This window comes from Enhydra lutris, unplaced genomic scaffold, assembly GCF_002288905.1.
Source record: "Enhydra lutris kenyoni isolate GAN:26980312 unplaced genomic scaffold, ASM228890v2 scaffoldscaffold21, whole genome shotgun sequence".
NCBI classification, from domain to species: domain Eukaryota; kingdom Metazoa; phylum Chordata; class Mammalia; order Carnivora; family Mustelidae; genus Enhydra; species Enhydra lutris.
The window spans coordinates 26,629,540-26,655,857 of record NW_019154105.1 but is presented as its reverse complement, the minus strand read 5'-3'; the positions used below and the strand labels follow the sequence as shown (position 1 = coordinate 26,655,857).

At 45.4% G+C, this 26,318-nt stretch overlaps 1 protein-coding gene across 1 annotated transcript in view; it reads right to left on the bottom strand.

Moving 5' to 3' along the window:
• Window positions 1–26,318, bottom strand: part of LOC111149135 (sec1 family domain containing 2) — a 416,004-nt gene that overhangs the window by 25,746 nt on the left and 363,940 nt on the right. Inside the window, exon 6 of the mRNA XM_022506075.1 lies at window positions 9,293–9,438. Within this exon, the coding sequence (XP_022361783.1) occupies window positions 9,293–9,438 (146 nt within the window). The remainder of the gene's footprint in view (window positions 1–9,292; window positions 9,439–26,318) is intronic.

The following is a 26,318-nucleotide window of genomic DNA, read 5'->3' as shown; positions in this document are numbered from 1 at the left end:
AGACACTCATAGATTTGCCGGTGGGCGTGCAAAGTGTTGCCATCAGCGTGGAGAGCAACTGGGCAGCTCCTATCACTATTCCAAGTGCATTTGACCTGGCAGTTCGGCCTCTAGGAATTTATCCTATCAATATGTTAACATATGCAAATGAGACCTATGAAAGGCCACTGCCATTGTTTGTAATAGCAGGAGACTGGAAGCAACAAGTGCCCATCAGAAGCAGCTGGGTAATAAATGGGTCACGGCCACAGGAAGAAATGGCACGGAAACGAAGGGAGAAGCTCTGGTGTTGATCTGGCAAAAAGCAGAATAAAGTGTGGGTGGAAACGGCAAGGTGAGAACAGAGTGTGTGTTGGGCTGGCATTTATGTAAAATGTGTTCCAGGGGATTTGGAAGCTTGTATCTGCTGAAATGTACAGAAGATAAATTGTGATGGGATTTACAGAGACTGCCAGGAGCAGTGATCCTGGAGTGGAGAGCAGGGCGAGGGACAAGGGTCGGGGGCAGGTAGAGGGGAGGCTTTTTAATATATCGCTTTTCCAAAAACAGTTAAAACACCACTGCAAACAGCAAGAATGGTGTTTTTGTTGTTGTTGTTGTTGTTTGTTTGTTTCGTTTTGTTTTTTACTTGTTAAAAATTAACAAATTATTTATGCACGGAAGAGACTGAAGTAAAGCACGCCAGAATGTTAATTAGGGCTATGTCTAGATGTCTAGGTTCTGGGAGTAGGGGACATTATTTTTTCTTTGGCCAAATGTTCTAAAGTTCACAGGTATACTTCTGGAATCTTAATATGGTCCAATAAATATTTTCAATGTTAAAGAAAAATGGGGTCGTGGAACGTCCTCTGAATTTTGCACATCATCGTCTCTAAGTAAACTGTCTTGAGAGCCCTTCTGTCATCTCAGCCTTTCTGGACATTGACTCTCAACGTAAACTTTAAACTGTTCTCCAAAGAGAAGTCCTTTGACCAAAATTCTGCTCCCGTATCAGCATTTCGTCGACACTCATTGACTTTTTCCTTGGTCCTTGCAACCTGGTACGGCCCTGTAACAAAGTTCTGGACAATGGGATGTAAGCAGGAGGGTAGTGGGACTCAAAAATGCTCCTTTTTCAAAAGGGAAAGGGCTGCTCTTTCCCTTTCTAACCCTCCTCTGTTTAAGCCATTAGCTCTCAGATCTTTGTGACTTGCAACTGAATGAAATTCTAACTGATACAAAGTGCAAAGGGGAGATAAAGAAACTGGGGTGCTGGGTGGCTCAGGCGGTTCTCCAATTCTCTAGCTCAGCTCAGGTCTTGATCTCAGGTCGTGAGTTCACGCCCCACATTGGGCTCTCTGCTGGCCATAGAGTTATGTTAAATAAGTAAGTAAGTAAGTAAAGGGCCATGTCTTCCTTCCAGGAGTTTACATTTATTTAATTTATTAGCCTGTATGCAAATATATAGAATAACTTGAAGTGGAACCCCAGAAAATACATGTAGGCTGTCATGATTAAGAGAGGGGAGAGTATGTTCCCTAACCTACAACAAACACAACCAGGTTGTTGCTCTCCGAAGGATGTGCTTCCTGCGAAGAGGAAGAGTTGTGATGGGAGAAGGAGCTCAGCCACAGGAAAAGTCTGTCATCCAGCTAAAATGCTAGACTCGGTACCTCCTCTGTGCAGGGGGCAGTGGGCTGGGGTGATGGTTCTCTCCAGTGCAAACTCGGGGGCGGGGGTCAAGGGAAAGAAGGAAGTGTGGGGGGACTGGGGATCTTGTCCTCTCCCCTGCTCCACTTTTTGCTAAGCTCTGGGCAACGAAGCACCCAGGACAAAATACCCACTGAGCTGGGGTCCCCCGTGGGGGTGAGCAGAGATTTGCAAGGGCTAGTCCCTTTTTACCTTCATTCTTGGGATTTTGTAATCCTTGTATGCCACTGGGGAAGGTTGTAAATCCTTTTTATTTTTTTATTTTTTTTCAAATATGTAGGTTACATTTATTGAGAGTGAGAAAAGAAATCACAACTTCCATACAGAAAGTAACAGATAACAAACCCATCACATAATCCAGAACAATAACATAAATGCTCTCATTAATTAACTGCTTGACCTAGCTCCGTGATACTCATTTCTTAGATTTCTTGGCTGCATTCTCTCGAATTATCTTTCCCTTTGACAGCAATGTGGAAAAATCATCTGCTACAGAGATGTGATCGTGACTAAGCTGCTGTCTCTCAACTCCACACGCGGTCTTCTGCACTTAGCTCGGAGATGCTAGACCGGGTAGCCTGCCAACAGGGGGCACTAGAGGGAGCGTGGCGGCAGGAAGTGAGAGCTCATGCTCTTCCTCGTTTCATTCGCTGTTCCCACCAGCATCACCCCAGCAAGGGCTCCTCACCACTGGACGCAGTCCCTTCTCTCGACTTATAAGTCACAGAATCCAATGAATTACCTTCCTGGTTTAAGCCAGTTTGAGCTTTTTTCTTTCATTTTTTGTTTTCACTTGTAACCAAAAGCACACTAAACCACATACTTCACCGAAGGGACATCGATAGGTTTTCCCACTTACATATATAGAAAACCTCTAATCCTTTACTAAAACAGCTAAGCACAGAACAATGGACTAACATTGTCCATTTAAAGAGCACAATTTGGGAAAGACTTTCTCAGGCATAAAAGCAGTACTGGCCTCATGACCTCTTCCCAAACACATTTCTTAGTTTTTCCAATTAGGGATTTTAATGACGAGCACCTTTGGCTCCTTCCTCTCAGCCACGGAGGTTGGATTGCTTTGCGTCCCAAATCATGTGACTGAAATCCGACTGGAATGCCAGGCTTCAGCAATGGCTTCTTAGATGAGAAACCTCTGACTGTCATGGAATTTTCTATTTAACCAGAAGCCACTCACCTCTCGGCAAAGGACCGCATAGAAGGTGGTGATAGGGGAGAGATGTCTTCCCCTGGTGCTCTACTCAAAGTTCTCCCCCCATGTTAGGAACAGCTGGGAGGGGGAGAGATCAGTTGTATGGTTTCCTCCAACATTAAGAGAGTTAGGCAGAGTCATTTAATTTTCCTAATCAAACATTCTCTGTCAGTTCACCTTTGGGGGTGGGGAGGAGAGGAATGAAAAACACCAACAAATTCATTCTTTCCTGTTCTTGCTGGTCATTTATTTCTCGCTTATATCACATTCGGGGTATGCTGACACTAGGGGGTCTCTGCCCTACACAACCGTACAGGTACCTTGGTTCCTTCTGTCCATTGGTGCCCCCATTCCCTAGGGCACTGGAATCCCACATGGGACCTCTGTGTCTCATCAGCAGATGCACGAGAGCGAGCATGGAGGATTTCCAGACACTTTTTATGCGCTCAGCCTGAAAGCGATCTGTATCACTTCTACTACCCATTGTTCATTGGCCAGAATTAGTCGTAAACCTACATTTACTCACAAGGGAATCTGGAAATTGTGGTCAAACTGTGCCCAGGAGGAAAGGGAAATGGATGGACTTCAGGGAACATTGTCTCTGACACAGACACACAGTAAAGTCTGTACTGTAACATTAATATAATTATTTCTTTAACTGGCAAGTTGCCTGTTATAGGCAAAGGATTATTAAGCCCTTTCCCCCCTCCTCTGCATAAGAATTTGACCTTTGGTTAACTTTCTAGCTCGGTTTCCGTGGAAACCTGATAAGAGAAGAATGTCAAACTGTAGCCAGGCAAGATGGCTTATGATAAAAATGACCCCTGCTTAGTAAATTGCATTAGATTGGAGAGAGCTTGAAACATTGGCCAGAAAGCCAGAGCTCTGGGCTTCTCTGGGCGCAATGACTCTTGTATAACTGGGCATGTCCCTTGGAGGAACGCTGGGAGCTATGTCCACAGACTTGTTGCAGAGAAACTGGCTCCTAGAGGATATGAAGTTTTTAAGCCAGGAGATTCCTGCCCCCAAACCTCTCTAGATGTGAGTCTAGTTCCTTCACTTCTGAGCTGTTATCTTGGGACCAAACTGGGTAGCTCCTGGGTGACAAGGACCACCCAGGGAAGAAACACGCATGCGACCCCCTCATGGCTAGCTATGCTCCTGTCCTAGGAAGACTGGTGCCAAGTGGGGCTTTGACCCCATAGCTGACTAACCCATTAGGCACAGAAGGCACAGTGCCCAGAGCCCACAAGACTTTTAGGGGTCCGTGGAAATGTACTAGTTTAAAATCAGAAGGAAACAAATGAACTTTTAGATCAAAGATAATGTTCTGATATAGAATATTGTCTCTGTACCAATGCAATTGTACCATATAATTTTTAGTATTTTTTTTAATAGAGGAAGAGGTCCATAAAGGCAAAAGCGAGTAGGACTATGAAAATCATAATGTGGCCCTTTATGACAGCCTCATGAGGATAGCCAGAAGGTTTGGTAGAGCCTAACGAGATCCCTGATTGGCATTAAACGTGAAAAAGTTGAAGTTTCAAAAAAACTGATCTTATACCAAAACTTTCTCCTTTTCCTTTAAATGGCCAGTATCTCTTCCAGAACAAACTAGACTTTTAAAAATACTATATTAAATCAAAATATGAAGAATAAAATATTTGTGTTTATGTCTCTGGTTACTCTTGTGGTAGATATAATATGTGAGTAGGTCTAGAAGATTCTTTTATTGACCTGATTCTAGTTCTTGAATAAAGGTTCTGAGGATAATAGTTTCTGATATTATACATAAGTCAAGAGAAAATTTCTAGAAACGAGTCTAAACTCCAACATCTTCCTGAATTTGGTGCACCTTTAATATGGCCCATGATAATCAGTTTGCAAAAAAAACCTGAGTTGTTGCCACAGCTATATCCCCAGCAGTTAGCCCTGCTGCCTTTGGCTTTGTTGACTGGTGTTGGTGTGGCCATGGGCCCTCTCCATCCTAGGTGCTTCTCCCTTTCCCACAAAATTGGTTCGAATACTCTTGTAGAGAGAGGGTTCATTTTGTCTCAGTCTATGACGGTATAGAAAAACATCTGTTCAAAACTGCTGAGAGCTTTGGTTGTTCCATGGCTCATTTATTTTTATTTTTGGCTTTACTATCACTGATTTTTTCCCCCTTTCATCTTCTTAAAGGAAATAGTTTGCTCTGCAGATTAAAAAGTGGTTCATTTGCCTATCTGTTCATCCATCTATCCACCCATCCATCCTTCCTTCAAACCAGAAGCAGATTACTTTGTAAAATTTTGAGTGTAGTCCCTTCAACTTCAATATGAGAAAAAAAAAAAAAAAGGCAAAATACTAAGCCCAAAGCTATTTACTAATTTGCTTGAGTTCACACAGGCAGTTAGAAGTGGGGTACAGGACAGAGCCAAGTCTCCTGACCCCCAGTTTTGTCCCATTTTGTGTTGCTTCTTTCCAAAGGGGTACTAGCAGGTCTGAAGTGAGGAAGTCAGAATCAGGAGGAAGAGGAAGAAGAGAGCTTAGTTAGCACTTGGAAAAGAACAGCGAGGATCACTGACAAAGAGACTGCGCCTACAGACTGTTCTAGAGCCATAATTCACCAGGCACCAGATGAATCAGGCCTCCTCGGGCACCCCTGGCTCTAAATACTCTGTTCCGCCAGCCAGAGGCCCAGAAGACAGTAGGCATCCGTGGAAAAGTTTCCCCCAGCAGGCCCAGCACAGCACTTGGAGGCTTCTGCCAAAGCAAGTCATGCGAGAGTCAGACAGTATTTTGCCTGAAAGGGCCCAGAAGCTCTTCGCCCTGAGACATGGGCCTAATGGCCTCCTGATGCCCCAGCTGAGGACGAGCGGCACATCAAACACGGCGGCGTTTCGGGAGGAGGTTAAGCCTCCCGTTAAACTAGAACATTCGCAGTAAGAAACAAAAGCACAAGACTTGCTGCACAGGCAAAACCGGGGGCTTAGCTTTCCACTCAACACAGTCCAGGAACAAATACAAACTTTCCAGACCAACGGGCGTCAGCAGTAAGCCCTTACTATCCAGAGCAGCTAACAGTGCAGTGGCTTGAGAATGACTCCCCTTCTATGGGGCCCATCCCCTAGTCAAGGAAAAGGTGAAATGCTATAAAAGAGCACAAAAAAGAGGCCTATTTTGTCCTTCACTGCAACTGTTACAGCAAAAAGTTACACAGTGTGGTCTTTGTCGGCTCCTGTCCTAAGAGCTTTGCATGTATGAACTCACCTAATCATCTGAGCGTCTTTTTGAGAGGTATGGTTATTATTCACTCCCTTGTGCAGTGGAGGAACTAGGCACAGAGAGCTGAAGTCACCTGCTTAAGGTCACACAGTAGATAGGGCTCTGGACTTTTGAACTCAGTGCTTCTGTGCTCAGCTGTGAACCCATGTTGTTATTAAATTCCATCTCACTAAAAGAGCATAAGAAATGCCATAGTGGGTAAGAATCACAGTCCGTCTGTCCATCCATCCATCCATCCATCCACCCAGCCACCTCCTAGGAAGCACGCACTGAGCAAGGCTCTGCAGAAACCCCACGGTGAACAAACATGGATGCCATGCCCAGCTTTGGTAGCCTCCTCTGCAAGTCAAGAGCTTCCATCAAGAGCTCACGATCCCCACCACGCCCACTCTCCAGGCTGCGGCAGGGCTGGCTCCCTTGGAGAGCCAGGTGTGCGGTGATCTTTTGGGATCGTTTCTGGAGATGCAGTCTGGACCCCCCTCCTCCAGTTCTCCCAGAGACTTTATACGTACATGACTTCTTGTATGAAATCATGTTCTCCTTGAAATGAAGAAAGTGATGTCTGCTTTCTGGGCTGTGGCTGATACACTTTCCCAAAGGGCTAAAGGACAGAGGTCAAAGAAGAGATGCCTCAGATGCTAGCAGGTGCAACAGGAGTGGTTCTGGGAGGCAGCTTGAGCTCTGGAGTAGGAGAGAGGGGTGCTAGGAGGGAGCATGGGGCAGGTAGGGGCCCCGGGATCCAGGGGAGAGAGCCTAAATTCATAGCACTGGTCAGAGCTGGAATAGGAATCTGGGGCTGGACCAGGTCTAGTGCCTTCCTGGGTATCCCAGTGAGCCCAGAACATCTCAACTAGATGCTGCGTGGAAACTGCATGGAGCGACATAGAAAACACACTCCCCTCCTTTCCCGGCTCGCCCCTATGGGAGCCTCAGGAATGAGGACCATTCTCAGGTTGGGAGAAGAGATGGACAGAGAGCTGCCCAGTCAAGGCCCACCTTCAAAACTAGACACAGACGGACTCTGAATCTAGTCTTGACATTTGTCTTTTTCTCATTGTACATACTTTGCATGCCCCCAAATCCTCAGAGATATGATAAAAACACATGTATTGCATGTCACATGCTTGACCGAATGATGTTTTTTCCCCCACCTAATGGATCATAAACCTCTGTTTTAGTCTGAACTCTCCAAGAAGCAGAGCCTGAGTCAAGGATTCACACAGAGTTCTGCTAAGCACACTTGGATTTGCCTCATTCATTTTAATGGTCGTAATTTCAGAGCATGTGTCTGGATCATTATTTACTAAATCCCTTTAAGATACACACATAACTCCCCACCTTGCCCCTACTTCCCACTCATTGACATTTAGGATTTTCAGTGAAAGGGTCAATGTTATTGACTCACTGGAGGAGAGTATATATGACAGAGGAAAGTTCATTTTCCAAAGGCAATGGCTGCAGGACAGGGTTCTGGGTCTGGAGAAATGGCGGTGTTGGCAGCACAGAGATAAAGTCTAGAAAATTTATCACTGTCCTTCTCATGCCCAAGATTTATGGCTAATGCATGTTTGTGCAAATGTGGCTTAGTCACAATGATGATCATAAAACTGAAAAGACCTTGTTAATTGGTGGTTTGTTTGCACTTTGCCAACTATAGCAGCCACTTGCTTCTTGACATTCTTTGGTCTAAATCTCATCATAAATCACCAGTTCTCTGTCTTCTAGAACTAGTCCCTACTGCTGTATTTAAGACTGGTGATTTTTTTTTTTTTTTAACAACTAGACTATATACGATGAATGATCTGAGTGACTTTATCTGTATTTTGTGGTGGTAGTTTCTCAGGTCATTGAACAAAGGATGGGAATTGACATTACTAAGTTGAGAGCCAGTTTCCAAGGTCTTTCATATGTTGGTGGGTGATTTCCGATGCCCATCAGCACCATCAATCAGTACTTCTAGAGCCTCCATGAGATCTATGGTATAGTGGGGAGGAGGTTTCATAATGGCAGCCAAAACCTGGCATCTGGTCCTGGCCACCCGGGGGTCTGTGGCAAGTCATGTGGCCTTCCTGGATCTCGGGGTAATAATGCTTCCCTGGCTTACTTCTTGTGAGGATCAAAGGACAAGACCAACTGGGGGGGGCACTCTTCAAGTATCAGCTACTATAGGAATATATGGGAGGAAGATCTGGATTTGGCTAGGCTGCTCTCGCAGATAACCTTAGCTCTTGTCTATATGCCCACCTTACAGGGTCAGCATCCTGAAACTGAACCCCTTGCTACAGCGGAGTCTCCACCAACAGCACATTCAACTCCCCAAGCAGCTGTAGCAAACAGAGTGGATTTTATGGAGATCTCATGGGGGAGATGAAGGAGAAGATGCTGGCACACTCCCCTAATGATCTTTCCCATCAGAAACATCTGTTCTTCCTTCATAGCTATCTTCGGCCACCAGGAACCTTAGCTGTGTCTCCATCCTTGTCCAACAGAGACTGCCCAGCCTCCATGATTCCAGCCTTTCTTCACTCCTCAAGCTTCCTTTTGGGTCCCTCTGGGGCCCCTCCCTCACCGAGCTTATAATCTTGGATTCCCATACTATCGTCCTACTCCTGTTCAAAATACCTTTCTAAAAGTTCCCCCACTGCCCTTAGGAAGTGGTGGGGAAATTTTAAATAACAAAGGTTTTGCTGTCACAAACTCCTTTTTTCCTTGCCATAGCATGATGAGGTCATCTTGTTCTAATTGTTCAGAATGTTTAGGGAGTGCTTAGATCTAGAAGCTTGGGAATCACAGAAGGCCAGCCCCTGGCCTGCACCCATAGCAACTAGGGCCCAACGAAGTAAAGGGACTTGCCTTTTACAGGGCAAGTATTAGACAGCTACAGAGAAATGCCTGGCCCCCATTCCAGTGCTCCTCTCCCTGCATCCAGCCTATAAGTGCACATGAACCAAGAGGCTTTCACATCCAGGGGAACCCAGAACTCTGAACTGGAAGGGGATTTGGTGTTCATCTAGAACAAATCCCTCGTTTTAGAGAGGCTAAGGTGGAAATTTCATTTGGCAGTCCCTGAATCCTAAAAATACAACACAGATTCGATGGTTACTTGAAGGCGTATGTACTTGCCTGGTGGGTATGATTTCCAGGAGCATATACAGACTTAAACTGTTTCATGAGATTCCGAGCTCCGGCGATATCCTGAAGCGAGGCAAAGAGCTTATCTGCAGCAATTTTGGATTTCTGAAATGTCAGCGTCATTGAAGAGTCACAGCCTGAAACAGTCCAGAGAGATTTTCCTGGGTGAACACATCTTTATATTAAGTTTTAATCATGGAGGCTTGAGCTAGAGGTAACACAGTTGGATTTTATTTTTCACCCTATTTTACCCTGGCTGTTCCCCAACGTGGTTTTAATCCTCCACGAGCGATGGAACATACCGAGTGTAAATGCCTTTGACAGAAGGAGAACTCAGAATTGCCTGGGATGGTGGCCACTGGCTTCAATCCCCACACTAGAGAAGCTTCACAGAATGAAAGCTCCCCGGGTCTATTATCCTCAGAACTTAGCTTTGGGAAAATAGGAAGAGACACCAAGAAAAGTACCAGAGAGTGCTGTGATGAACCCCTCTTGCTTGAATCCCACCAACAGTTCCCAGAAAATACAAGAGCAAGACTGAGAGATGCTAGAGCTGTTCCGGGGACAGATCTTGCTGGGATGGGTGTCTGCCTAACGTGCTCTCAAAGCATATGGTGCCTTTCAAAATGCAGCCATTCAAAGCTGGTAACACACAAAGAGGGCCTAATATGAAGACTATTCCCAGCAATGATTCTATTTTTCTTTGACACTTATAATAGCTGGATTTATTCTCTATCTTGTTAGAAGCCCATTCAGAAGAGAAATGATTATGCATAAGTCAGAAGTTTAAAAAAAAACAGAGATCCAAGATGAGGTTTTGGGTGGTCTCAAATACTCAGATACGTTAACTCATTCATCTGCATAGCACCCTTATGAGATAGGAGCTATCATTTTCCCCATTTTGGGGATGCAGGAAGCAAGGTACAGAGTGGTTAGGAGACACCCCCGTGAGCAGACGCTGGCAATGTTCTGCCCATATCTGCTCATTCACCCTGGACATCACCGTAGGTTTGGGGAACAGTTCTTGTGTACTCTGCTTCTGACCTCAAGTAGCTGCCTGCCTATCTTTCTAGTTGCCTCTGTGTTTCTGTATCTGTCTCTTTTCTTGTCTGTGGGCTTCTTCTGGTTGTAGAAGCATGCTTGGCCTTTGTGTGGGGCAGGCCGGAAGTCCTAGGAAGTCGGCATTCATTGGAACAACTCAGCTTTCTCATTCCCTGGTGAGACAATTCTGAATTGTGGTCTTCAGGGCCTTTGCTCAGTCCCAGAAGGATGGAGCCCTAGTTGCCCACAATGATAACTCACTCATTAATGACCCTCTGTTGGCTTTCCTTCCTTCCCTGTCTCACTTCCCTACTTCTTGACTACACTTCCCGAAATATATTTCCAAATACAGTACTTGCACCCAAACCCCTCTCACTGGACACCAGGACTTCCACAGGAGTTCAAACATACATGACCTGGATCCTTTTTTGGGAGTCTATAATTATTGGGGGGAACAGCTTTGTTGAGCTATAATTCATATACCATACAAATTAAATACCACAAAATTATACAACCCAATAGCTGTTAGTCTATTCATATAGTTGTATGACCATCATGACCACAATTCATTTTATAGAATATTTTTTATCACCTCAATAAGAAACTCCATACTTGTGAACTGTCACTCCCCTTTTCCACTCTCCTCCTGGTCCCTAGCGCTACTAATCTGCTTTCTGTTTCTACGGATCTGCCATTTCTGGACATTTCATATAAATGTCCCATAGGACATACGTTCTTTTGGGACTGACTTCTTTTACTTAACATAATGTTTTCAAGTCTCATCCAAGTTGTAGTATACATTACTGCTTCATTTCTTTTTATCGCTGACTAATATTCACTGTATGGATATACCACATTTTATAGACATGTTCCTCAGTTGAATGCATTTTCACATTTTGGCTCTTCCGACTAAGGCTGCTAAGTTTTATACATTTTTGTGTAGACATACGTTTTCATTTCCCTTGGATATATATCTGGGAGTAAAATTGTTGCCATAGAGTTGGCAACTCTGTCTTTAGCCTTCTGAGGAACTGCCAGGCTGTTTTCCAATGTGACCCCACCATTTGGCACTCTACCAGCAGTGTAAGACGGTTGCGATTTTTCCACATCCTCAACAACGCTCATTATTACCCTTCTTGATTGACCCTAGTGGGTGTGAAGTGAGGAGATGTTTGTTGATTTTGACAGGGAGAAATGGCTTTTAGGAAGCAGAGGTAGATCCAAACAAGGTAAAAATAAAATGGAGCGTATCTAACGTATATAGGAACATTCAAAGGCACCCAACTCACAGCCGGGTGGCATGTGAGTACTTGAACTTGTACTCTTAATGACTGTGGATCATCATCTGTAATTACTCTTTAAGGGAGGGCAAAATGCTGAACTGTCTTTACCTCCAATACATCTGACATGAATGTGTGAATGTCCCCACACCAGTAAATTGATTGTCTAATTCTCTGGGCACCTCCTGGATGTCCAACAACTCAGTTCACTTCGGACACTAACTACACAGCGTTAGTGCAGACCCCACAGTTTAAGGGTTCAGGTCCATTTCAGATGTCAGTTGCAGGTCCCAGATGGCCAACTGCACTCCCGACAGATTGCCTACCCTCTGAGGGTTCCCGTGACCCCTTCCTCAGGTTTAATACTTTGCTAGAACAGTTCACAGAACTCAGGAAACCACCTATTCTACCAGAAAACTTTACCTACTGTTGCCAGTTCATTGCAAGGGATACAACTCAGGAAAAGCCAAATGGAACAGATGCATAGTGCAATGTTAGGGGCAAGGAGCCCCCTTCAGGCACTCTACCTTTCCAGCACCTTGATGTGTTCACTAACCCAGAAGCTCTTCCGACCCTACTGTTTAAGAGTATTTATGGCGGTTTCATTCCATAGGCGTGATTGATTAAATTACTGGCCGTTGGTGATTGATCCAATTTCTAGCCCCTCTCCCTTTCCTGGAGGTTGGGGGGATGGGGCTGAAAACTCCAATTCTCTACACATTCCCTTGTTTTTCTGGCAAACAGCCCCCCACCCTGAAGCTGTTAGGAGCCCCAAGCCCTTAGTCATCCCACTAGCATAGAAGACATTCTTATCACCCTGGAGATCCTCTAATAGTTGTATGCCAGGAACTGGGGATGAAGACCAGTATATAAATTTATTTTTGTATCCTAAAAATTCTCTGACCGGTCTTTAACTTCTGGTTTCCAGAAATGTCCAACTTGTGTCATTAAGAAAAAAAAAAAAATCAGTGTGGTCAAGCACAGTAAGAGGAAGCCTCCATTTTCAGTGAACTGTGGTGAGGGGGAGGGAGGCGTGGAGGGACGTCAGGAGCTCATGTGATCTCCTGAGAACTCTATGTCAAGCTTTGTGGAAAGGAGAAAGTGTCACTTTCTGAGGAACATGTCCATAACCGCCTCCTGATTCTTACAGAGGCTCATAACCAAAAAGGATTAAGATCCAAAGGTACAGGGTATGTGCTGATGCCACACCCTGCTTACCCTTGGCATCGCAGCCCTAGCTGAGACAGACCAACTAGCTCTTTAGTCAATAAGCAACCAGGAGAAACCCTGGAAGGTTCTGGATTCTCACTCATTCATGTAGCTTCTTCCCCCAAACTCTCAGCCTGAGCCATTTAAAATATGGGAAATCATATCAATTGTATCTAAGTGTTGGACATTCTGTACCAGATTTTCAAGTTCAAAAAAAAAAAGGCAGGAAAAAAAATGATGGTCACTTGTTCTAATACCACACAAATGTTTCAATTTCTCTAAAACACAATTCAGCTAATAGGCTAATTTTTTTTTTTTTTTTTTCTGAGAGAGAGAGCACGTAAGCAGTGTAGGGGAGTTGGAGAAGAGGGAGAGAGGAAATATTTTTTTTTCCTTAAAGACTTATTTGAGAGAGAGAGAGAGCTTGAGCAGGAGGAGGGACCAAGGGAGAGGAAGAGAGAGACTCTCAGGCAGACTCCCTGCTGACCATGGACAGGGAGGTGGGGCTTGATCTCAGGACCCTGCCCGGAAATCAAGAGTCAGCTGCCTAACTGTCGCAGCCACCCAGTGCCCCTCGGCTAAATTTTTTATTTAAAGTAATTCGTTTTCTTTCTTTTTTTCTTCCTTTCTTCTTTCTTTTTTTTTTAAAAGATTTTATTTATTTATTTGACAGAGAGAGATCACAAGTAGGCAGAGAGGTAGGCAGAGAGAGAGGAAGAAGCAGGCTCCCTGCCAAGCAGAGAGCCCGATCGGGACTCCATTCCAGGACCCTGAGATCATGACCCGAGCCGAAGGCAGAGGCTTAACCCACTGAGCCACCCAGGCACCCCAAAGTAATTCATTTTCTATCTAATGGAAAGATTCATCCAATCTTTCATATGGTCTATTTCAATTTTTTGGAGAGTAACATGATGTTCATCTAGTAGTCTGAGTGGAATAGAATTGTCTACTGGATTATAGATTACTGAAAATTACGGATAATTCGTGGAAGTTGTTGGAAGGAAAATAAAAAGTCCTTAATGTACAAATAAAGTAAAGCTTCCCTGAAAAATAGTCAATTCTCCTTGTTGTCCAAATAAACTGCACACGAGCAGCTTCCAAAGCATCAACTCTTCCCAATGTGTCTGGTGTCCTCAAAGCCAAGTGTTCCACAATGTTCATGTTTCTGCGACACCAGGCTGGTCTCTGAGCCTCATTCGTATTTCCATCAATCCTCACCCAAAGCAGAATTTATACTCACTTACCCAAAACCTATAATGAAAGTTTCACACACACACACACACACACACACACACACACACACACACACACTTTAGAAATGTGAATCAGAGAAGATAAATGACTTGTGCAAGATCACATCACCATTGCGGGCCAAGTCAGGGTTCCAAATGTCCCGCTGATCACAGACCTGAGCTCCTCCATGTCCACTGCCGCCCGCCATCCCAAGTCTACTCTGGGCATGCAGCCCACTGAGGATTTGTGCTAGAATCAATAGCTAAAGATGATGTGAGCACCAAAGCTCTGAAATGAGATGATTTTTTCTGGGACAAGAGAAGTCTCCAGAATCACTGAGCGCTCCCTATGCCATATGCATGGCTGGTGCTATGCTAGGCAGTTTGTACATCTGCGCTTATTGAATCTCCACAGAAACACAATGAGGTAGCTACTGACAGCATTCCCACTTTACAGACGGGGAAACTGAGCCCTAGCGAAGTTTAGCAACACAGGGGCCACTCAGCTAATAAGTAGCAACACTGAAGGTCAAAGCCTTGCAGTCTAACTCCAAAGATGGTTCTGTTAGCCTCTCTAGTCCATTGTCTTTCAAATGTGCTGAGACCACATATATCAAAGATCAATGAAACTCCTAATTCAGCCTTAACATCGAAGAAATGCTTTTAAAACGGAGTGAGTAGCAAAGGCCTTTCTTCTCCGCCTGGCCCTCCAGGTGATGCTAACATTGTGGTTTGCAGTCATGCCCCAGGCTTGTCTTTTGTGGCCACAGAAGGTGTGAGGTCTCCCAGTCCGGCTGTTTACCCTCCTTGGGATCTTTGCTCTGTAAGGCGCTGTATTCAGTTACCTCTAATAAGCCCCTGACAGCCTGTTCCATTAAGCCAGCTTATGAGATAACAGTGTTTTGTAAGGGGACTCTAAGTGTACAATTCCAGTCAATTCTCATTTAATCCACTTAGTTAAATAGATAATGAAGCAGAAGCCGATCCTAGCCTTTAGCCAAGCATGATCTGTGAACTTCAGTTGCTACGTCTTGATAAGGGAGGCCCCCGCTCCCTCAGGGCCCCCCTGTGTTCTTCTGAAATGGGGGATGACTCACACCCCTGCCAGTTCTTTCTCTGGAGGGCTTGGGGAGCTCTCGGGCAGGAGTCCAGTTACTCCTCAGAGCAACAAAATAGGGCTCTTGTGCCCGTGCCTCCCCCTCCCTCTGTTCCCTTCTCCCCCGTCTCCACTTACTGAAGTCCCTTAACTTCAGCAGGGAGAGGGAGAACAGTGGTTTCTGTGGCTCTGTACAGGGCAGGGACCCACGTTTCCAGCCACGACAAAGAGAAAACGGAGTAAGGCTGAACAGCTAACCATCCTCCTGGGATGGCTGGAATGCCGCTGCCCTCCCTACTCCCCTCTGCCTAGCTCTCTGCTGCTGTTTGCTTTCTCGGGGAGCAGCTCCCCTTGTGCTCCGGGAACCTTTTCAAAAGAACCTATTTTTCCATAAGTTTGGTTTTATTCCTTGGGCACTAAGGAAAAGAAAGTGTCTTCTATCAGGAGGCTGCTGTGTTCAAGGCCTTTGTCTGGACTGGAGCCGAAGCAGCCCTCATCAGAGGCCTTAGGCCTTCCAAAACACACATGTGAGCACACACACGTGTGCGCGCACGCACATGCCTGTGCACACACACTCATTTAAACAGAAGCCCGTCAATTGTGTGGCTGGATGTATGGGGCGTGCGTGCGTGTGTGTGTGTGTGTGTCTAGAATAGGATTTGAAACGTTTCCCCATTCAGCTCTATTATCCCCTTCCCAGGTCGCTAGACCCCTGGCATCTGACTGGGAAGAGCCAGAGTCCAAAATATTTGAGCCTCGTCAAGAGGCCCTTTTCTCATCTGGACCCAAGTTATCCAAGGCTAGTCTCCTCATCCTTCTGCCGGCCCTGAGAGTTTGGGAACATCAGGCCGCTGCCCAGCGTGCATCCCTGGCCTCCCACCGCTCAGCAGAGCCCCAGAGCAGGGGTCCCTGCTCTGTGGGCTCCCGGGGCAGTGAGAGAAAAGGTCAGCTGGGAGTGTGACTGACCAGAAAGGATGGGGCTCTGGGAGGTCATGACCTCCCTCATCCATCCATCGGTCTGACACTGCCCTTTTCTCTCTCTCCAAACCATTGTTTTTAAACTGGGCTCTTTTCTCATGGCTCTCGATACATTTGGCAAATGAAACAAAACCAAACAAAATAAAAAACCAAATAAACCATAGCGAATACCATCACATCTGAAATCTTTCAGGGAGGTTGGTTCACTGTATCTAAACTACCCTGGAGTGGGGCATTCTAATAAGTGTGTAAGAGCAACTAGAAGTCTCTTTTTCAAACGTGGTAGGGACCCATAGGTGACCCATAGGACTGTGAGTCCTTCAAAGAGAGGGATCACAACGAGAGGAATCAATCTCTCTCACACACATAATTTACATTATATGTTATATAGTCATATATATGCATATATAATTTTGTTTAAAATTAAATCATAAATATCTCTGTATTCATTAATCTTCAAGGAAAGGTCAAAGTCTTCTCTGTATTATCTGCTATTCTGAATAGAGTTCCGTCTTCAGAAAAACCCATGACAGGGGCACCTGGGTGGCTCAGTGGGTTAAAGCCCCTGCCTTCGGCTCAGGTCATGATCTCAGGGTCCTGAGATCGAGCCCCGCATCGGGCTCTCCGCTCAGCAGGGAGCCTGCTTCCTCCTCTCTCTCTGCCTGCCTCTCTGCCTACTTGTGATTTCTGTCTGTCAAATAAATAAATAAAGTTAAAAAAAAAAAAGAAAGAAAAATCCATGACATATCATGTACAATTTCTAACTTGAGTCCATTTCAGTAGAATGAGAAGTTAAAGACATCTGTCGCACAATCCGAGAGCAGAATTCTTCTAGATTTTAACTTTTTTCCTTCAATCTTCTACAGTCTTCTACAGTCACCCTGTTCACACCTAATCCAAAGGTTTTTTAAAGTAACCCATCTTGACAGAGTCTTCAAAAGCATTCCACTTGGCTTTTACCGAAATTATTTTCTTTTTGAATTCCTATTTCATCAGAATGCAGGAACATTTAACTAAAGCACGCAACTTAGTAACAAGCACACATGGCATTAGCGGGCTGATGACTCTTGGGATCACACAGGCGGCCAGGAAGAGCGGATGTGACCGGCACGTGGAGATCGCCCTAGAGCCACGAGGGGTCAGGGCATTGGCATTAGGCCCCTTATTTTATAGAGGGACTGGAGAACATCAGTCATTCTGGTGAACGGGTCAGGTGGAAGCTGGTGGTGAATACATGAATTATACATACATTATTTGTATTCATTGTATTTATATCATCTATGAATCAAAAAAGGATATGTATAAACATATTTCTGAGGTTCCATGTTTATACACAGGCACGTATCTACGTCAACAATCTCATGCTTGATGAATTTGTGGGACTTTCAGGTGGTTCTACTATAAAAAAATCATGAGCTGGGTTGTCAGATCCCAACACCTACAGGGCTGATTTCCTCTTTCATGGCAGAGTCCTGGATCCACACCACAAGGTAGGGCCTCCTCAGCCGGGGTGGAGCTAATGGCATAATGATGCTTGGAAGAGTGTTTGGGCAGTCTGGCTTCTCAAAGGAATCTGGAGTCAGAAATATCCACGTGAGGCCACAGAGGGCCCAGGACAGGGCCCATGGAGGCTGCCCACTTTCTGGAAGTCTTTCCAGAAGCCTCTGCTTGGGCTCCCAGCCCCACACTGATCCCATGGTCTCTCTGTTCATTAAATCCTGCTCGAGGGCCTGGAATCTTCTAGCCCGTGACCTAAGTTACCACTCACATGGCACAGGAGGAAAGGAGAAGAGGCTGGGGGCACGGGCTCTTCCTGGTCTACTGCTGAGGTCTAGCACAGCGCCTGGCCCACAGCAGGCCCCACCACATAGTTCCTAAAGGGGCAGGGGCAATGGAGAGGTGACAGGAAGAAAGGGTGCCAAATCAGGCCAAATGGGGCCATAAAGGGATAGACAGCACTGATTCCTGAGGAGCTGCAAAACGAGCTCTGGGAGAAATTTCAAACAAAGAGCTCCCTGACGGCCTTGAGGAATTGCAGGCTGCACGTGTAAGTGGCTCAAGTCCCAAAAAGGCTACTTGAGAAGAGCCACCTCAAAGGGCTCCATTAATTCTGGATGTTGAACAAGCAAGGCTTGCTCCACATGGTTTAGAGCTACACCCAGAGGAGACAAAACTGTTTTTAAAAAAAAGACCAAGAATGATAAATACAAGCTTTGGAGAAGGGGTGACTTCCAAGGGGGGTGGCGGGGAGCGGGGGGTAGGTGAGTAAGCAGGGGGTGGGTCCATGGGGTTATTATATAATTATGCTTTATAGCATCTATCAGACAATCTCTTAAATGGATCCTCCATCATTTAAAAAACTCTAACAAAACAAAAACCAGTTGTACCACTTTTCCAGCCTCCAGCAAACTGGGTTTTCTAAAACCGTTGACAGGAGGAAGAAGTGACAGCTGCGATCTTTGATCCTCAGGCACGTCTGGGCTGTGTCGCGGGCCGGGAAAGACTTGTACAGTCAGGAGAGGATGTGACTGGCCAGGATTCTAGTCTGAGCACGGAGGCTCTCTCCTGAGAAAGCACGCAGTGGGGAGACATGCCGGAAGAAGAACTGTCCAGAAGACGCTTTGGAACTTGCATTTTTAATGGTAGGCTGCAAGGTCAAGTTGGCAGTGAGGCCCAGAGAGCAGGATGCAGGCGGTGGGACAAGGAACCCTTGCCGCGGGACGTAAAGGCTGCTGCAGGAAGGACCAAGGAGGCAGCAGACAGACAATGCTTGGTCCTGGCTGAAACGAGGACACAGCCCCTGCTATTTTGAAACATTCCTTCTAAGATGCCTCTGAAATTTCTCTCCAAGGCAGCTTTCCTGACTGCCCAAACTCTACTCACTTTCTCCATCTTAAGATGATGTGGTTCCGTAAGGGAGGCACGAAGGACTCTGCAAAAACGGTGGTGGTGCTGCATCATATTAAGTGACACAGTTTCATGTGCTGGGAATATGGGGTCCTATTAAATGGAGCCCAGTCCCCTTGGACAAAGGGCCCTGAAATTAAGCATTCAGAGAAACGGAAATACCTAATGCGTGAGGGCTATTCCTCTAAAAGGCAGGCATTGATTTTCTGATCAGTTATATAATCTCCTATGATCTGGCTTATCAGCGCCAGAAAATCAGATCTCTCTCATAGCATTTCGTCTTTGGGCTCCTTTCCTGGGAGTGAAACCTGTCGCGAGAACCGGATGCCCACACAGTCACTTACACCAGAGCTCGTGTACACAAACCTTCCCGTTCCTGAGGAGGGTACCGCACAGGCTCCTGACTGTGATCACAGGCAAGCTCTCAAACACCATATCTCACGGCAAGTGTCTCCCAACAGACGCATTGGTTTTATTCTCCTGAATCTGTTCTACTGAATGGTAAACTTGCCATTTCAACTTCAAGTCCCCTTTCAATGTGTTGACATTGATGGTGGTTTGGAATGGCTCAAAATGGCTTGCTGGACCCCCAAAGGGGACAAGAGATTACAATTTGCATGTGGTTGTTTTCAGAAGTAGTCAGGTGGCACAGAGCACCTGGGAGCCATGGCGTACTTTATAGGACACTGTGACAAAGGACTACAGTTGACTTCATTTTTTGAACCAGGAAGAAAATGCGGCTACTGTATATGTATGCAAAGGTGTCATCAAAGCATACCCATGAGTTAAGCACAGTTGGCAGTTTTTACGTTAATATCTGCTTGCCTCTTTTTTTTTTTTTTTGATGTAGCGTTCCAAGATTCATTGTTTACGTATAACACCCAGTGCTCCATGAGGTACGTGCCCTCCTTAATACCCACGACCAGGCCAACCCATCTCCCCAACCCCTCCCCTCTGAAACCCTCGGTTGGTTTCTCAGAGTCCACAGTCTGTCATGGTTCATCTCCCCCACCAATTCCCCCCCTTCACTTTTCCCTTCCCTCTTCTAATGTCCTCCATGTTATGGACATTATGCTCCACAAGTAAGTGAAGCCGTATGATAATTGACTTTTTCTGCTTGACTTATTTCACTCAGCATAATCTCCTCCAGTCCTGTCCATGTTGATGCAAAAGCTGGGTATTCATCCTTTCTGGTGGAGGCATAATACTCCATTGTATATATGGACCACATCTTCTTAACCATTCATCTGCTGAAGGGCATCTCGGCTCTTTCCACAGTTTGGCGATTATGGCCCTTGCTGCTATGAACGTGCATATGGCCCTTCTTTTCACTACACCTGCATCTTTGGGGTAAATATTTGCTTGCCTCTTGTTTGTTCTCTTTGAGTGCTATGAAGCTGAAGCAGCAACAAAGGTAAGAAAACACAGGGATATAAACTTACGGTGGGGAAAATTTGATCGGCTTTGTTTATTTTTCTTTGCATTGGGAAAAGACTGCCATGATTTTAATTTTGCAGGGAAGTGCCTAGGTTTCGAACCAAGGGGCCAATCTGACATTTCCAAAAGAAAGGAGAAGAGAGGCCCAGAGGCTCCTTCCGTGGATGGTCTCTCCAAGCCCCACTCCAGACTGAGCCCCACTCCAGGCTGAACACGTCTGTCCTCCAAGAAGCATTCTGGATGGGCCACCACTTGCAGCCAGCCCTGTCCCTTGTTACCCTCCACAGTCTGTCCCTCCCTATGCTTTGGTGCAGAGATGTGTATGTGTTGGGGGAAGGGGCTGCTCTCTTCTACCTCATGCAGAGGCAGCTGATGACCTGGAAGGCTTCCTGGAGGTGCGGGCCAAGAAGGAAGCACTGGCAGACCACGTTGCCCTGCACTATTTCCGCCTCTTTCTGAATCTTAGCCCAGGTCCAGTCTAGTTGCTGGTTTCAAAACAGTATCAGAGGTCCATTGCCCATGAAGCATTTTTAAGAGAGAAGGCTGTACTTTGTTTTAAATAATAAAACTGACAGTGTGGGAATAATGTGGTGTCATTTCTGGCTATAACATGTCACTGGGAAATGCTCTCTTCTCCACATCACGAGGAATAAATCACTCAGGGTTTGGCTTGCTTTTGCTCATTACACAAACCTGTGCTGGGCTAATTGTCCATTTGTAGGAGAGGATGAAATCGAAAGTCCAAATCATGGCACATTTAAAAGCTTTTCAAATTACTGTCTGACCCTCCTTGCCTCTTGTCTCATCGTCATTCAGAGGGGTTTTTAAAAAACCTCAGTCTTTTCTTTTCCCTTATGTTTCTTGAGCTCCAGCCTCGTTGAGCTTGTGATCATGAGATTTCTAAGTATGGAGGAACAGCGGTGTTCTTTTAATTTATATTTTAAGGGAAGGCTAGGTGGTTAATAATACGGGATCATTTTCTGATCTATTTGAGAAAAAGGGAAGAATAAAAGGGAAGCTTATTGGCCTAAAGTTTCTTTCATCCCTTTTGTTTCTTAAGAGAATAGCAGAGCAAATGGAGTTTGTTTTTCTTCCAGTAGCAGACAGATCAGATGGGCCCCCATCTCTCCCCTCCCGCAACACACAAAATCCCTCTCGGCCTCAGTCTCAGCTTCCCCTGCACCTGCCGCTGTAAATCTCCATTGAACTGAGCCAGCATCCCCATGCCTGAAATTTAAGCTCCCTCTAAATGAGGCCCCTGATCTATCACTTCTCTGTACTTTCTTTCAGAGGTGGCATGGATCAGAGTGTGGGTTAGCTATGCCTGATTCAGCGATGGGACAAAGTCTAGACAGGGCTGCCAGTAGGCCCGTGGCGTGTGGGAGAAGGGGGATGAGGACCGTATTTCCCTCTCCTCTCTTGGAGGCAAGGAAAAACCTTGAGGGTGGACCCCAGAAACCCAGGCAGAGAACTCAGGCAAGCTGACAGGCAGAGCCCCGCCTCCTGAAACAGAGGGTTCAGGTCACACTGATGTTTGAGGGAGCCTGGAAGGAGCAGCAGAGAAGGCTGTGTGACTGTGCCAGGCTTTGCCGAAGGCAGAATGCTCAAGAAACATGGGGCAGAGGCAGAGAGAGAGTAGAGAGAGAGGGAGGGAGAGAAAATCCTTAAGCAGACTCCCTGCTGAGTCCAGAGCCCCAGTGGGGCTCCATCCGACCCCGAGATCATGACCTGAGCTGAAATCAAGAGTCGGGTGCTTAACTTACTGAACCACCTAGGTGCCCTACTTGTGAGTTAACTTTATATCAACTTACTAGTTCCATGTAAGCTGATCTGATGTATAAATATTTACTTATTTTAACATGCATAGGAAAATAACATAACCATGAAAAAAATTGTTCATCTGCATCGCTCTGAATTCCTTTTGCAGACCACCTTTGGACACAGTGCCCTGGACTGGTGGCACTTGCGGGTACACTGTGGACACTCTTCTCATGGGGTTCAGGAGCACATGTCCTTCCCTAAGATGCTCCTGTGCGACTCAGAGACACGGTCCTCTCTTCCTTCTGCTCCCCACCACAGCACCTGTACTGAGCACTGTGTACGGGATATTTAGGGACCCCCCGTGGCAATGAGGTGGTTCCCAGGTGCTGGGGACTGTGCTGACGACAAGCAGAGTAGGTGTTGTCGTGTTCATTGTTCAGATGACGGAACGGAAGCTGTGATGGCTTGAGGAAGGCTTGTTTAATGAGTAGCCAACAGAGAGGCACTGGGAAAGAAACTCGTGGTCTCAGAAGTCCACGAGGCATGTGCCTTCCTGGCAGTCTGGTTCTGCTTTCCCAAGTCGTCTTCATGGCCACCCGGCCCCCAAAATGTGCCTTTTTTCAAACCTGCTTTGCTCCAAACTAGCCTCAGGAGAGCCGTCACCTTTATGTAACGATGATTGGGCCTGTGCCTCCCTAGCCCGCTTGTCCGTGGGATCCCAGCTACTCTGGCCTTCTCGTGCCCCAGCAGACCTCAAGCTCAGGGTCCCCGCACCTTCTCTTACTTCCACCTGCTCTGGTCTTTACCCTATATTAGGTCTCAGCTTCAAATAGCATCTCCTCAAAGAAGGCTTTCCTGATCTCCTCGCCTGTATTAGGTTTACTTTTGGTGTCTCTTAAAGCACTTTATCATCTCTTAAAGCACTTTATCAACATTTATAAATACATATAAATGTATTCCCCTTTGGTTTGTTTTCTTCTCCCTCTTTCCCTCCCTACCTCTTCCCTTCTGTTCCCTTCCCTTCCTCCCTTACTTCCTTCCAGTCAATAAATACTGGGTGCTAACTACTTGCTAGGTACTTCAGACTCAGTGTCTGTTCTCACAGAGCCTACATTTCAATGGGGGAAACAGATGATATTTAAGTAAATACACAAGTAAACAGATCATAACATGTCTTTAGAGGTAAGTGCTCAGAAAGAAAATAGAAGTAAGAGCTATTGACTCAAGGTTCACTTCTGCCACATGCATTTGAGTGAGTTGGCAAGTGAAGGGGCAAGTCAAACCCTCAGTGAGGTCAGGGCCTGGTGTGGTCAAGAGAGTCTTAAGAGAAGGGAGTTCTCAGGGAGCCTGGATGGCTCAGTGGATTAGAGCCTCTGCCTTCAGCTCGGGTCATGATCTCAGGGTCCTGGGATCGAGTCCCACATTGGGCCCTCTGCTCAGCGGGGAGCCTGCTTATTCCCTTCTCTCTGTCTACCTGCCTCTCTGCCTACTTGTGATCTCTGTCAGATAAATAAATAAAATCTTTAAAAAAAGAAAAGAAAAGGGAGTTCCCTTATTATCCAAGAAAGGAATCAAGGGTTAGGCTGGCTTTTCCATGTCATGAGAGTAGAGCCAGTTCATGGATTCAGTCAGTGAACATTTCCTGGGCGTCTGATATGTGACTGTTCTAAGCATGGGCTAATACAGCAGCAAACAAAGCATAGAAAGTTCTGGCTTCACTGAACTTCCTTTGCATTTTATTGTGCCTAAAAATGAGGATGACAGTTAACATTTATCAAGTACTTACTATATATATCCAATGCTAGTCTGAGTACTCTATATATTAATTGATTTAATCCTCAGAATTATCCTATGAGGTATGTGCAATCATCATCCCCAGTTCACAGATGAGAAAAACGAGGCACTGAGAGTTGAGTCACTTGCCCAATGCCACAAGCCAATGGTGGAACCCTAACTTGACCCCTCACAGTTCGGACCCAGAGCACAGACTCTTCAATGTGGCATTTTTACCATAGCAAGCAATCAATAAACAGCTGAGCGATTATGATAAAAAGTATGGTATAAACATGGTAAAATAGCCCAAAGTTAAGTAAATAAGTAGGAGAAAACTCAGTTTAAATTACGACAAGCTTACATCCCAAGTTATTTGGAAAGAAATGTACTTTTATTACGTACAAGTGCATAGTGATGCTAGGGCTGATTGGTCATCTACAACAAGCAGAGAGTGTCCTCTCGGCCCCGATGAGTATTTAAGACTGATTGCAACTCACTGGCCCTCCTCGTACTGAACACTTGATATCCTGAGACTAGTGGGTTCTCTCAAGAAGGCCTTACCGTCGCCATGACAATCGTACTGATTTTACTCATTTGCTCAAAAGTTCTTACTCTCAACCTAGGTCAAAGTAACTTCAGATTTCATTGTCCTTTGAAGTCAACTCATCTTAGATATTTAGGGGGTCGTCATGGGTGTTCAACGACATGCGAGTTCTCCTTTGCCTGGCACGTGGTGGGATTACGTGCTTTCCTCAGTGAGACGGGAGCATGGGTTTCACTTTGGGCAGGAGAATATGAGTGGCAGTACATCTGCCATTTCCACACAGAAGCCTTCAGAAGTCACTATGTAATTTACTACTTCCCCTTCCTCAGTGATCCAGGATGGCTGTATCAAGAGGAGGTCTTTGGCGGTTGGGCAGAGCCCCCACACACCTGCAGTGGACACAAAGCCCAGAGAAGAATCTAACCATTGTTGCTTGAACTAGCTCAACCTGGTTCAAATACCAGCCCTCCAAATTTGGGGTGAAAAAGAAGAAAATGAATAAAGAATTTATATAGCCAATTAGAAGGGAAATGAAATCAAACACCGACCATTACTATAGTTCAGATATTTACATGTTACCATGACAGTCCTCTTGGCCACACTGAGAACCAGGCATTGCCTTCATTTTGCAGGCTTGGAAATTGAGGGTCAGAGAGGGAAGGGACTTAGCCAAGGTTATATGGCTAGAAAGTGACAGAGGTGAGTTTTCAAATTCAAGTCTGTTTGAATGGTGTGATTATGTTACACTGTCTATAAAAAGCATATACAACTATATCACCCTAAGAATGTCTAAAATAAAAAAACACGGGAAATAACAAGTGTTGGCGAGGATGTGGAGAAACAGGAACCCTCGTGCACTGTTGGTGGGAATGCAAGCTGGTACAGCCACTGTGGAAAATAGTATGGAGGTTCCTCAAATAATTAAAAATAGAATTACCATAAGATACAGTATCTTCACTACTTAGTATTTACCCAAAAAGGCAAAATGCTAATTTAAAAAGATATATATGCCCTTATCTTTACTGTCGTACTACTTAAAAATAGCCAAGATTTGGAGGCAGCCCAAGTGTCCATCCATGGATGAGTGTATAAAGAAGAGGTGATATACACAACACACACATCACACACACACCACACACTCAACACATACACACAACATACACATACAACACACACACACACACACACACACACACACACACACACACACACACACTGGAATATTACGCAGCCATAAAAAAGAATGAAATCTTGCTATTTGCGACATGGATGAACCTAGAGAGTATAATGCTAAGTGAAATAAGTCAGTCAGAGAAAGATAAATACCCCATGATTTCACTCATATGTGGAATTTAAGTAACAAAATAAATGAACAAAGAAAAAAGAGACAAACAAAAATTCCAGACTCTTTAAATATAGAAAACAAACCGGTGGTTGCCAGAGTGGAGATGGGTGGGGGGATGGGTGAAATAGGTAAGAGGGATTAAGAGTATACTTCTCTTTTTTCTTTCTTTTTAGAGAGGAGGGGAGGGGCAGAGGGAGAGAGAATGTGAAGTAGGCTCCATGCCCAGTGTGGAGTCTAACATGCATGGGGCTTGATCTCACCACCCAGAGATCCTGACCTGAGCTGAAATCAAGAGTCAGACAGTCAGCCGACTGAGCCACCCAGGCGCCCCAAGAGTTCATCTTGATGAGCACTGAATAATGTCCAGAGTTGCTGAATCATTACATCGCACACCTGAAACTAACAGAACACTGT